Raw genomic sequence first — 13625 nt, 5'->3', positions numbered from 1 at the left:
AGAGATACGCTAACCAACCTATAATTTTCCAGACTTCCTCTGGATTCCTTTAAAAAAGATGGTAATCATAGCTGCCAAGTTATCCCTTTTTAAAAGGGATTTTCCCTTATGCTGAATAGGCTTCCTCGCGAGAAAAGGGAAAACTTGGCAGCTATGATGGTAATACACTGGCCACTTTCCAGGCCTCAGGTATGAAGGCTGATCTAAAAAACAAGTTACATATTTTTGTTAGGAGAGCAGTAATTTCACACTTGTGTTTCTTCAGAACTTTTGGGTGGATGCCACCCAAACCCAGTGATTTGTCAGTTTTTAATTTGTCAACAAGGCCTAGAACAGGGTAGCCCAATGCCTTTTTAGTGGTCCTAAGCAAAATTAGACACACACACACACACACACACCAGCCCTTGCCTGCCTTCCCAAAGTGGTAAGTGAGGCACTGTACTTTGGAAAGGTGTGAGGGCTCTAACAGTGTCCTAGAGTCCTCCTGCCTCTTCACAAAGCCTAGTTGGTGCTTTCCAGCTTTGGGAAGGAGATGGGAGGGCTCTAGGACCATGCCAGAGCCTTGCATTTCCTTCCCAAAGCCTGGCACCTTTGGGAAGACAGGAGGAGGGCTGAGGGCAGGGGGTTGTAAGATTTTGGCCTCACTCCCCCCTCACAAGAAGGCAGTGTGTGGCCCATGGGTTCCATGTCAAAGTACTGTACTCTTGTGGCCCACTTGGTATGAAACAATGAATCGCCCTAGCCTGGAACATCTTGTCACCACTCAGTTCCTCATATTCCATTCCTGCAAAAGTAGGCACAGGGATCTCCCCTATATCTTATTATTATTTTTGTGTTCTCTCTCTTTGTAAACTGCCTTGTGATCTTCAGATGAGGGGTGGTATACAAATTTAATGGATAATAATAATAATTACAATAATCTACTGTGAAGAGAAATGCAAAAACAACATTCAACTTCTCTGCAAACTCCTTTAGGATACCTTTGACTCTTTTATCATTCAAGGTTGAACCACCTCCCCAGCTGGTTACCTGCTACCAATGCATTTAAGGAGTTTTGTTGCTGGTGCCCCTCCTCCAGAATTTATATCCTGAAATAACTATGCCTCACTGGTTCCATTCCACCACATAGGTGGTATACCACATACAGCAGGCATAGGCAAACTCAGCCCTCCAGATATTTTGAGACTACAGTTCCCATCATCCCTGACCACTGGTCCTGTTAGCTAGGGATGGTGGGAGTTGTAGTCCCAAAAACATCTGGAGGGCCGAGTTTGTCTATGCCTGACATACAGTATAAGAATTATGACATCTTAGCCTGTTGCAAGACAGGAGTGCCTGGCGTGCTATGGTCCATGGGGTCACAAAGAGTCGGACACGACTAAACAACAACAGCCTGTTGTTAATCAAGCATCTCTTTTGGCACAAGCAAAGTTTTTGTAGACTAGGTTGTGGAAGACTTACATAGGCCTTTCTTTCCACCATGTTAAGGTGTAGGGTGGTCCAATGTGGACCCCAACTTCTTCATTTGTTCCCTCTTGTCCTCACTTCCTCGAGACAGCCTCAAGACCCCTTCCCAACTGACCCAGTCACCGCGGCTGCCTTAGTTGCTAGGCAACCAGAGCATCTTTAGTCCCATCAACGAGCAACTTCCCCCTCCTCTGCCCTATCGATTCAGGCTTTCCCTAGCCCCATCTCCCTGTTGCTAAGCAACCACGGCCCCAGCCCCCTATTGGCCGAGGCGCTTCTTTCTTCCCCGCCATACCAAGGCAAAGGCAAGCACGTGCCCCAAACACGCGCAGGAACAGACCCTCTGCGGCCACGCCCATCCATCAGAGCCTGGCCCAATCGCCACACGCTGAAGGGCGGGGCTTTTGGGGATGTGATTGACATCCGCTGATGTTCAGCGGCGAGTGGTTCCCGTTAGGTGGGCGGTGAAGAGAGCTGAGAGAAAGCGGCGGAGGGCAGCGGAGCTGAGGTGGGGGATGAAGGGAAAGGTGCAGGAGCTCAGACCAATCGCGACGCGTCAGTGGGAGAAGTGGGCGGGGCAGCGAGCGCGAATGAGTCCCGGCCTCCTCCTCCTTTCCCAGCCGGCCTGGTCTATTCACTTCCAGCCGAAGCAGGATCCTTCCGCCTTTGGAATCACACACACTCACCACACATAACGGCGGCGAAGGAGGCGGCGGCGGCAGCACTACCACTAGCGGCGGCGGCAGCAGCACCGTGTGTACCTCCGCCTATTGCCTACCGCGGAGGTTTCTTTTGTCGTGCTAAGTGGCCGTTGGAACCGGAGAGGCGGGGAAGGAAACGGCACGGCGGCCGGGCGAAGCGGGTGGATTGGCCGCCGGGGGGAGGAGGAGGCGGCGGCTGACGGGAAAACAAGGGAAGAAAGGAGGGGGGCGGGTGAGCAGCGACGGCGGCGGGCTTTTCTCCTCCGCCCAGCCGGAGAGGGGGATGGAGAGCGCCGGGCTGAGGCGGAGGGAGGGAGCCGCCCCGTGAGGGGGAAAGGAGGAGGGTGGGAAATCAAGAGGAGGCCTCCACTCCTCATCCGCCAAATAACGGGCCTAGGCCCTCCCTCAGCTCCCTCCCTCCCCCTCCCCCCCCCTTGAGCCTCTGTTTCTGAGGAGGGGGGAGATTAACACGTGAAGGCCACCCGGTTCCCTACTCCTTCTTTTCATGCCGGGGGGGTACCTCAGCCCCTCGCCCGCCGCCCTCCTCTTCCGCCCTTCCTCCAGCCTCGACCATCATCAGCCCGTTGAGGAAGACCCTCGCCCCTCCCCCACCTGATTAGGGCCCCCTTTGGCCCTCCGATCGAGGCCTTCTGCTGGGGTCCTCACTATTATCTCCTCTCCCTCTCCCCCATTGGGGTGCTCTGATTTCGTGCTTGGCCCCATCTCTACTTTTATCCGCTTTTGCAGCCTTGCAGAAGCTGCTCTGCCTCCCTCTCTCCCTTCCTTTTCAGGTCCTGCACCCTTCATTAATTTGGTCTCTGCACCTTTACTAGCAGCCAGATCCTCAGTCCTAGTTTCTTTTTCTTTTTTGGGGTGGTGGGTGGGGGCGCTCTGTCTACCTTTCCCTTCAGTATTGCTATCTGTGCTGCCTCCTTTTACAAACCAACAAACAACCCCTCTTTCAGGCTAGGCCCTATTAGCCAAGTCTCTGTCAATCTCCCCTCCTGTGCAACACGTCTCTGGTCACCCTCTGCCCTGGGGGGTTCTGCTGCCTCTGGTGGCAGTAGCTAGCAGCATGGTAGAGAAGCGGTGTCCACGACTGCAGAGAGAGAGTGTGTACCGCTGGTTTTCTGAGCTGCCTTCTCCTCAACGAGTGGAGTTCCTTTGTGGCCTGCTGGACTTGTGCATCCCACTTGAGTTACGTTTCCTGGGAGCCTGCCTAGAGGACCTGGCCCGCAAAGACTATCACTCGCTGCGGGATTCCGAAATCAAGGCCAATAACCCAGCTGATCTGGGCAGCCTCACCAACCTGACAGATGAGGTGGTGCGCAGCAAGCTCTTGGTCTCACTTGCACTCCTGGGCTCATCCCACCGGGAAGCAGCTGGCGTCCTCTTCCGCACACTCACCCATATTGACTCTGTCATCAACAACTATGGACTGCAGCTCAATGAGGGCCGGACTGGGGATGAGTTTTTGCTGCTCTTCACCATGGCCTCCAACCATCCTGCCTTCAGTTTCCACCAAAAGCAGGTGCTGAGGCAAGAGCTCACCAAGATCCAAAACATCATTGCCAGTACTAGCAAGAGTCCCAGCACTCCCACAGCTAGCAACATGGGAACTTGTCCTGGTTGCCACAAGGTGTGTATTACATCCAGGGACTTCTCTTCCAGGGACTGTAGAGATGGCAGGGATGATACTCAGGGAGGAGGGTATCTGCCTATTAGGATATAGCTGAGAAAGAGTGTCTTGCAGCTATAGTTTACGGTGGCTGTTGGCTAGTTTTACCAATGGGCCAGAAAGGTCACTTTTCTCCCTATCCCACTTCCCTTCTTCTCACCAGTAGTCAAACTCCATTCTCTTATGTGCATCCACACACTCTTCTTCTAGGATGCTCTTTCTATAGATCAATAGTTGGTGTTCTTTTTAAAACTCTAGTAAGATAGTCCCATGCCTAATGGTCAGAAGCTGCTCAGATGTGGGTCCTAAGTAAAACAATGGTCATTCTGTGAAGTGTATAGCTGATTTGCACTAGCCAATCTTTAGATAGACCAAGAGAAGAGTTTCCTGCTGTTTTACTCTGGAGAGGTAGAGACCTAAGTACAGTATTTGCTTTTTCAGATGGAGTTATTAAATGGTCCTGCTAAAGGGACTTGAGAGCAAAAGGCATTTGAGGAGCAAATGGGGACTGGAATTTGTTTTAATTGCAAGTGTCTGTCCAGTGATACTCAACATTTCATATTGTCTCCATTTAGCTGTAAAAGCGATTAAAGCCCTTAGCAAAACTGAATGATAATTGTGCTTGAAATTGTTCATTTAATGATTTAAGATAGCTGAATGAATTCTATGTGATTTGGAGCCACAGGTTAAAGTTACTTCCTGCAGGCATCCTTTATTAGTGTGCTGGTTTTGTCACTCTGCTATTTTGACACTTTCGCATGTGTCAAAATATGTAGCATCAGTAAGGAGAGATGAGGCATGAATGATTTTACATTCCAGGTAAGGTGCTGATAGAGTGGTATAATATAAAGGAGTTTTGAGACTTATCAGAAGTGGCCAAAGGCAAGCTTTGCTTTTGTTACTGTGGCTTTGTAATGTAAACTTGACAGGTCAATAAACTGTATATGTTAAAAGTGAAGCTTTTTTAAGGATCTATCCTTTAGAGCTTTCACTGGTCTGGTTCATGGGCTCTGACACAAACTGGTCCATTCTGAGACTGATAGGTCTGTGAATGGAAGCATCTATTCTATCTGATAGCTAATATTTACTTTGCTAGAACAATGCTTTCTGTGTGTGTTTAAGAGAGAGAGACCTGCTTGTTGGTTGGTATATAAAACAGTGAAATGTGTTGTTTTGTGAATTTTGATAGCTCCAAGTCTCTGTATATTTAAGAAACATAAACTCCAATCTATCCTTCCTGTAAACTTCTTATTTTTTGTATTCTTTGTTTCAAAGAATAAAACTTCATTTATTGGAATAAACTGACATTTTTAGACCAGCTACAGGTAGTGCTCTCTCTCACTCGCTCTCTCGCTCTCTCCACACACACACACACACACACACAGAGAGAGAGAGAGAGAGAGAGAGAGAGAGAGAGAGAGAGAGAGAGCGCTATTGGATTCAATCTGTAGCTAGATGAGCAACAGGCAACATTCTCTGGCAGTCCCTGTTAAATGGCCCATACAAATCCCAAATACTATTAGATGTGAGGCTTCTTTATGCGCTTGTAAAGTCCAATACTCTCAAGTGTCAGAAAACCACCATAATACATTTGTATGAAAATCTTTACCACAGAGAAGAAAAAGTGCAGGCCTAGCTTGAAACACAACACGGTAGATTGTAAGATGTATGTTCTGTCATAGTTGGGACTCATGGAAGTAGCCAGAAGGTGTGCTGTGGGCTTTGAAAGGGGAATCCCTGAACTTGAATCCCTTCGGAGGAGAATCCAAAAAAGAGCTTCCTTTTGGCATCCTGTGGGCTTTGTGGTATAAATCAGAAAATAAAGCATCTTTGCTCAGTGTTTATTTAACTCATGACTGTATCAAAAACATGATAGCATACTATAGTAACAAATGCAACAGGACAATAAAAATTAATTAATGTTAAACAAGTATAGTGCCTTAGATTCCTGGTACTGTACTCATTTCTGGCTCAATGAATGCCTTCTCAGACAGATCTTAAAATTACAATAAGGTATTAAAAAGGAATGTTTGTCCTATTCTGAATACAGTTCGTCATTAAATATCCATATAATTGTGCTTTAGTCCAACAACATATCTATGGTCATAGATTTCCCATCCAAGCCTTAGTCTGACCAACTTTTTTAAAGGCATTACGGTATGTTGTGCAAAATATTTCCCTATTACCTACTGAAGTAAAGAGTGCTTTTTCTTCATACTTTCTGTGAACTTTGACAGTTACCACTAACAGGAAAACTAATGGTGAAAAATGTAAGCTACTCTAAAATAGGCTTGTATGAATGTCATATCTTCAATGCTTTTTCAGATGCTTTGATTCTACAAATAATTTACTTATTAAAATATATCAACAGCAATACTTAACCCTACAGCGATCAATAATCCTGAGAATGTCAAAAGGGGAAAAGAGAACCATCTCAACAGTTCTTTCTAGAATGTTGCCTTGGAGCCACCTAAACATTCCTGGTGTCAGGAGCATGCTGCATGCTAAGGATAGACATGTTCCCTCCTTCTCTTGCACATACTTACTTCCCCTTCCATGGCTTCCTTTAAATGTCATCCCTGACACCCTTTAACCAGGATTTGCAGACCATTTCTAAATCATGGTTAGTATTAATCTTAGTTAATATTTAGGCTGGCATAATGCTACATCATGTTTAAAACACAATGAAAGGTGGGATTTGCACAGGAGAAGGAGGGAAGGAAGGAGCATGATGCTGATCTCCTAATCATAGGTAAGAGTTTGGGACTGATCCATTTTAAAAAGAAAATATAGCAAGAAAAAAGGTGACAAAAACTTAACACAAGAGGAGCTAGAAAGGTCTTCTGGGGAAGAATGTTCTACAGGCAGGCTGCTGCTATAGAAAATATACCCTCGTGTGTACCTTCTCTCCAGCAAGTGGAGGTTTAACAGAAGCGACATCTGTTAAAGAGATATTTGTGGTACTATTCTCTTTGCTTGTTAGCTTCTTTTACTTGATGATACTTTGTTGTACGTTCTCCTTGAAACCCAACACAAGAATAAGTTAGGCTGCAATTGTAACCCCACCTACCTGGTAGTAAGCCCCATTGAATTCAGTAGTGCTTATTTCTTAGTAAACAAAGTTAGGATTGTGCTATTAGTCTTGACTTTATTTGTTGCCTGCATTCATCCAGTTGTTTGCTTCCTTGAGAGCAAAGTTTATCTTTACCCACTTTTCTTGTAAACAACAACTAAAGTTCCTGTTGTTTATCAGGATGCTAATGGATAGCCAGGGACGTGGGTGGCGCTGTGGTCTAAGCCACAGAGCCTAGCTCCCGTTGTTCAGTCCCAGCTCCTGCCCACCTAGCAGTTTGAAAGCACATCAAAGTGCAAGTAGATAAATGAAGGTAAATGGCGTTTCCGTGCGCTGTTCTGGTTTGCCAGAAGCGGCTTAGTCGTGCTGGCCACATGGCCCGGAAGCTATCTGCGGACAAATGCCGGCTACCTCGACCTATAGAGCAAGATGAGTGTGCAACCCCAGAGTCGTCCGCGACTGGACCTAATGTTTAGGGGTACCTTTACCTTTAATGGATAGCCAGTTCTGCGATGAATGCTATTTCTTGCCTTCAGTTTACAGTTGTAGTGGATAACAGTTTTTATACAGAGTTGATGCCTGGATTACTTAAAACAATTACATTTAGGCTAACACTACTACAGTGGGTGGGGTGTACTTTAGAAATAACCAATACTGGTCTTCAACACCTTTTTATGACAGTAATGCTGGGTGGGCAAGGGCTGCTTTGGTGCACATGTTTCTGTGTCTCAGGGATGATGAAAGACATAGAGAAAGACAGAGTATGATGCTGTTAAGAAAGCAGGTGGAGAATATTAGGAGACCAATAACACTGGAAGCAAGTGTAACTGGATGAGGAGCAATAACTTGCTGGGATCCTGCTGGGGCCACATTTCAGAAATAGGCGAGTAGGCAAGCTAGCGGGTCCTAGCATAGACTAGCTGGCTCCAATGTGAGTTGTGTGCAAATGTCCTGTTGTGTCTAGAAGTTGGGAGGACAATGAATAGTAAGGCAGTGTATATAATGGTTTATGTTCCAACAGTTGCATTCTGTAACTTTAAGAAAGGGAAGGGCCTCAGAAAACACAGCCGATTTTGTAAACAATTGTTCTACTACATTTCTTCCTTCTGAGGAATATCAACCATATATTGATTTGAGGAAAAAGTTACAGTTGTATTAAGCCCCAGCTACAATAACATTTGTAGCCTTAAGTGCTGCATTTGGAAATTATTGGGGGCTTTTGTTCATGTGTATTTTATGAAAGTGAGTCATTGTATTAGATGAACTTGTGTTGGTTGTGAAATGAGAGTCAGGCTTACATCCAAAAAATGAAATCTTGGGGAATTTAGGTACCCTTTTGCAACTAGGATAAACAGTAGTAAACTGATGCAAGCTAGGCTCCAACAAACAAGAGTCTTCAGGTTGTTCACATTGTTTTGGTTCATATGCAATGCCAAATCTTGAACTGAATCCTAATTTGGAAACCTCATAGTGTAATATCCTTTGGATCCTCATCATGGGTATGATAACATACCATAAATGCAAAGGAACTTATAAATAGGAAAGTTGCTTTCAAATAAATAACCATGGGGCTATTAGAAGATTCTGACTTGGAGAAATAAAACTGACTAGTTTGTTTCTTGTGGTTTTCTTCCTTCCCAGGTCACTCCAAGATCTGAGACCCCCATAAACAACATCGGTAACAGTTTAGAAAATGCACTACATACATCAGCACATTCCATTGAGGAGTCATTACCCAAGAGGCCTTCAGGGAAACACTCCAAAGGTGCATCTACGGGTTTTGCATGATATTTCTGTATAGTACTATTTTTGAAGAAAAAGATATATTTCTGCTTTAAAATATTGACTCTAGATGATAAAGTGTGTTTGGTGTTTCTCGTTCAGTGCTGAATTAATATCAGTTTATAGATAAACTGATGCACATAAATTATGCCTGACAATAAATTAGTATTTAATGCTCATGTGCATTGTAGGGCGTTGGACTAGATGACTATTATGGTCTCTTGCAACTCTCCAATTCTACTATTTCTATTATTTCCATTCTTTGCATTTCTGGACTTGGTCTCCAATAGCAACTAGACATTAGCAGGTTGTCCTTTGGAAGGAATTCTGATCTATATTTTGTGTAGTATAACCAGTAATGCTTTTTATGTATTGAATAAGCCTCTTGTGTTCCGTATCTCCTGTATAATGATTAAAACAATTCTTTTGAAACCACTGGCAATTTCAGAAAATGCACAGGTGTTGAAAAGTTGGATTTGCAACAAAATGTTGCAGTGTGGAGTTCCAGTTAGTAATCTCCCCTCCAATATACTCCAATTCCCCTCCCACTTGGTTTTCTGTTCTTCCTTTCCTCTTCCCCCTTCCCACCCCAGTAGTTCACCAGCATTCCATGGTGACTGAGCATGCTCAAACCTCATTTAGGATTTTTCTTAAAATGGGATTTGTACTTCTGCAAACTTCTGGCTTTCTCCAAGTGTGCTGAAACTTCCCTCTTGTGCCAGGGTTAGAGAGAATGATGATTCTACAGCAAAGACTTGGAAAGCAGAAGCCAAGTTATTTGTCCTTTGTCCCTTGACTCTGTGTTTTGGAACCTGGCCAATGAACTGACCTTAGTTATAAGCAGACAAAACATTTCTATTAATACTTACTTGAAAGTAAAATGTTTAGTGAATCCAAATTCTTTGTTTAGTTCAGTTTTAATGAAAACAGGAAATGCTTAATTTTCTAAGCGTGCTGTTCCTGGTTTGGCTTTATATTTGTGAACAATCCAGCGGTAATCCAGAAGGAAAGGAAAGTGCATTGTTCATTCCCTATTTATTTTCCAGTGCAACAATCTCTCACCTCTCTGTGGCAGTTCTGTAACAGCAACAATTATAGTAGTGCTTGCCCCCAGAGCTTCTGGTTAGCTACAGGAGTTGCTATTTTTTATTGTATTGATGTGCAGGTGTGTTTTCCATGGCTCTGTCTTGCATTCCTCCTTGTGTCTTTAAAAGATTATAATAGTATTAAATGATTTAGAGAATCAAAACAAGGAAGTATGCTATTATTTATGCTGCTTTATGTCTCAAACAAGTACAAATCTGCTTTCAGTTTTTCTAGTTCATGCAAGTGGAATTAATAGCCAGGTTGTATTTGCCCACTTCGGTAGAGACCTACATGGCAGATTCTGAATTGACAGCCTATCTTGAGCATGTAGGGCAAAGCACTGTTGTACTGAATGTCCAATGTTTCAATTAAGTTCCACTTTATAAACAATTGTAAGCTGCTTTCCATTGTTACCTCAAGTCCAGTTATTGTTGTTCTGTGGGTTTTCATAGTTTGTATGTTTCATACCTCAAGGGCATACATTTCCAATATCGGTGGATCTATATAGGTCTGGCCCTCTCTGTTTGCACTGGGATTTTAGCATGTGAGATCTTAATGAGCAAAACGTACCTTTCATAGCACCAGAATGAGTTACAGGTTGCTTATTAAAATCTCACATTCTAAAATCTCAGTGGAAGTCTTGATATCTTTCCTAGAGTCAGAGTGAGTTTTCCAGACTTCCATTGGGATTTTAGAATGTGAGATTTAATTAAACAAACTTTAACTCACTGTGGTGCTAGGAAAGGTATCAATGCTCCCAGTGTTCTGTTTCAATTGGCAATCTGCAAATATCATCTAGGGATATTTGTGATACTACCCTCTTCACCATATGATTTGTTATGATGGAAAATCATGTACTATCATTAATATAGGCACAACTTCTCTTGTGCCAAAGTATTCTACATAGACACTCCTAAAGTATGCATTGAAGCAAAAAGAGTTAAACTTGACTAAGCAAGTCCAAGAAGTTTAATTCATTATGAAGTTCAGCTTCTGTCTTTTTGTCTACATGTTAAATTGAGCTAATTTCCAAAAGAATTAAAAACAGTCTTTCCATTCTGTGAGATTACATGCACAGACAAAACTAGAGCCTCCCTGACAATAATCCAGTGAATGATCTGTGTATAATCAGTCTAGTCCAGAGTTTCCCAACCTGGTGCCTCCCAGATGTGTGGGACTACAGCTCCCATCATCTTCTACCATTAGTCATGCTGGCCTGGGTTGATGGAACACCTGGAGGGTACTGGTTTGTGAGAACATTGCTCTAGTCCAATATTTTTTAAAAATGAATACAGGCATTCAGTTGACCAGTACCTGCTAAACATTGGACATTTCTTTTATATTGTTGCTAGAGAACCTGCAATTAAGGTCCCTGAATATAAACATAAAACAAAACAAGATTATTCTCTCTACTTTTGGGGCAGATGATAAGAGCAACAAGTAGTATTTATGTATGCTGCATGTCTGTTTAGAACTGTAACAGATGTTGTCCTGACCACAGCATATTTTCCAAAAGCATAGTGTGGGATAGAGTACATTAAACCAGATGTCGAAGAGAATTCTACATTCAATAAGCTTTTACAGTAGTATTTTATAATGGAGAAAACATTAAAAACCTTACTGCTTAGGGCTTCTCATATGACTTCTTTGGAGCACTTACATAGGAACATATATAACAGGTATGCAGTCATGTCAAGAATGTAGCAACTTCCAAGCTCAAGCAATCATTGCAATATAGAAACATGTGATTTTTATGTGATGTGGTGTGTAGGGCTCTCTTTCTTTTAACATATTTAGTAGGGTGTAAAACAAATATTGTGAGACAGTTCTGCATTTATAATTAAGGGGTAGAGAACCTCAGACCAGGGTCCAAATGATACCCTTGGGCTTTTATATCTGATCCTTGAGTTGGATCCACAGGCCACACCCCTTTTCCCCAGGCCACACCCTAATTGGTCTGACATTTGGCCCACCTTCTTGCCCTCCGTGAGTGTTTTTGCCTGAGTGGAATGTGTCTGTGAACTCTGATAATGCTTCTTCTTTGCCTGGATGGAGGAGAGGTGTGAGTGTATGAAACTAGTCTTTCTCTACAAAGGTAAATTTAAAATTAGCTCCTCCTCCTCCTATTGCCTCTGACTCCACCCACCACTTGCATGTGGCCCCTGAAGATTTCCAACAAGGGAATATAGCTGTCAGGCTGAAGATTTCTGACCCTGTTATAGATGTTGTACCTCAGCATAGAATCGATCTACATCTTAAAGTTTTTTCTCCCCCAGGTTATTTTCCTGCACAGAGTGGTTAAATTTTAAAGAGATGAAAGAATACTGTACTGTTGATCGCTAGTTTCATTATTTTTTGCTATTGCTATTCACTCATTACTCAGTCTCTTGCTCACATATTTTCTAATATATGTTGCTTGTATACACACATGTTTCTCTGGAAGACTTGTTTAAAAAACATTTGAAGTTGAACATCCAATGGTTTAAAGGTGGTGAGGTTAAAATGTCAGCAGTAATATAAGAGGTTACCCAGAATGTATCCACTTGCATGTGGAGGGAAGGGAAAAGCTTGATCTTTATAATGCCAGTATTGAATTGATTTGGAGATGATGGCTCTCAACTGAGTGCAAATATGTGGACTTAGATCTAACTGAAGTCAAGTGAGAATAATATTCATGCAAGAATTGAGAAAGTACGTATACATTTTCCTGCAGCCTGCTTGGAATTCATAGTCACTGTAGTAGTTTTTGTATAGGGTCCAAATATGAAAAAATATCAGGGCTAACACTGCTGAGAAAACTTCTATCAAACAGCACCTGCAGTATACAGGCCTTGGTCTGAGAGGAATATAACCTGATAAAATAGAAAGCTCCATAGAACAGAAGATCATAACATGTGGCTGGGTCAGGACCAGTGCCATTTGATTGTGAGGGCCTACTATGAATGGAAAACTTTGGAAAGTGATGTGAAGAAGTATGTCCGGCCCTAGCCAAGGAGAATGAAAACCAGATGAAACTCCAAATACTTCACCATTTAAGATTTCAAATGATGCAGAATTAGTAAAACGTGGATTTTCTGTCCGTTATGCAGCTCTACCATGTAGCAGTATTCTAAACTTAAGATGAAAGTGAATGTTGAAGCTGAACTCGTTTAAAGTCATGGCCACATTTAAGTACAGTACTGTAATTTTCATGGGATACTTCAGTAGTATACTTTTAAAGCATGGAAATTGTTTATGGCATATTTAAGTTCTTCTGTTTCTAATGTTGTTAATCTACATTGAGTCTATGTGGTCTAGGCAATTTTAAGTCTTAAAAGGGGTAAATGATGCAGCCTTTTGATCAACTTTAGAAGTAATGGGAATGACTATCCCCACCAAATTGATTTTTAAATTGATTTTATAGTTTGAATAGCCATCATTTTGTTTTCTCTGATCAAGGAAAAATGAAAGCAGAAGAAGGAGGAAAAGACCAAGTAGAAAATGCAGAGCTGCTATCCTCTCCAACGTCTTGTGTTGTGCTTCTTAGGAAGGACCATTGATTTATTGCATTACCTCACTGCATTGAGTGTATCCATTTCATCAGTGCATCATGCCTGTGCTATTTTTAACAATAACTTGAAGGGGCAGCAGTGATGAAATTACATCATTTACATACACGGCTGAGAGAAAGTGGTATAAATCACCAAGATCATTTAAGAGAGTATCCCTGTGTGACTCATGTGAACAGGTTGGGTGTATATATGACTTCAAAGAGTGATTGGATGGGGCTGTTATTCCTTGGATAGCAAGAAGCCATGCATTGATAATAGTTGCATTCTCTGTATTTTGAATTGGGGCA

At 42.8% G+C, this 13625-nt stretch overlaps 1 protein-coding gene across 2 annotated transcripts in view; it reads left to right on the top strand.

Moving 5' to 3' along the window:
- Positions 1-2897: 2897 nt before the first annotated feature.
- The window catches only part of ZCCHC14 (zinc finger CCHC-type containing 14), a 33478-nt gene continuing 22750 nt past the window's right edge, over positions 2898-13625 (top strand). For both annotated transcript variants that reach the window (XM_035117494.2, XM_035117493.2), the window contains exons 1-2: positions 2898-3807; positions 8561-8684. In XM_035117494.2, the coding sequence (XP_034973385.2) occupies positions 3244-3807; positions 8561-8684 (688 nt within the window). In that variant the 5' untranslated portion in view covers positions 2898-3243. The remainder of the gene's footprint in view (positions 3808-8560; positions 8685-13625) is intronic.

The sequence above is a fragment of the Zootoca vivipara genome, chromosome 6 (assembly GCF_963506605.1).
Source record: "Zootoca vivipara chromosome 6, rZooViv1.1, whole genome shotgun sequence".
NCBI classification, from domain to species: Eukaryota; Metazoa; Chordata; class Lepidosauria; order Squamata; family Lacertidae; genus Zootoca; species Zootoca vivipara.
Note: the sequence above shows the minus strand (reverse complement) of the source record. Positions and strands in the feature narration are given on the sequence as shown.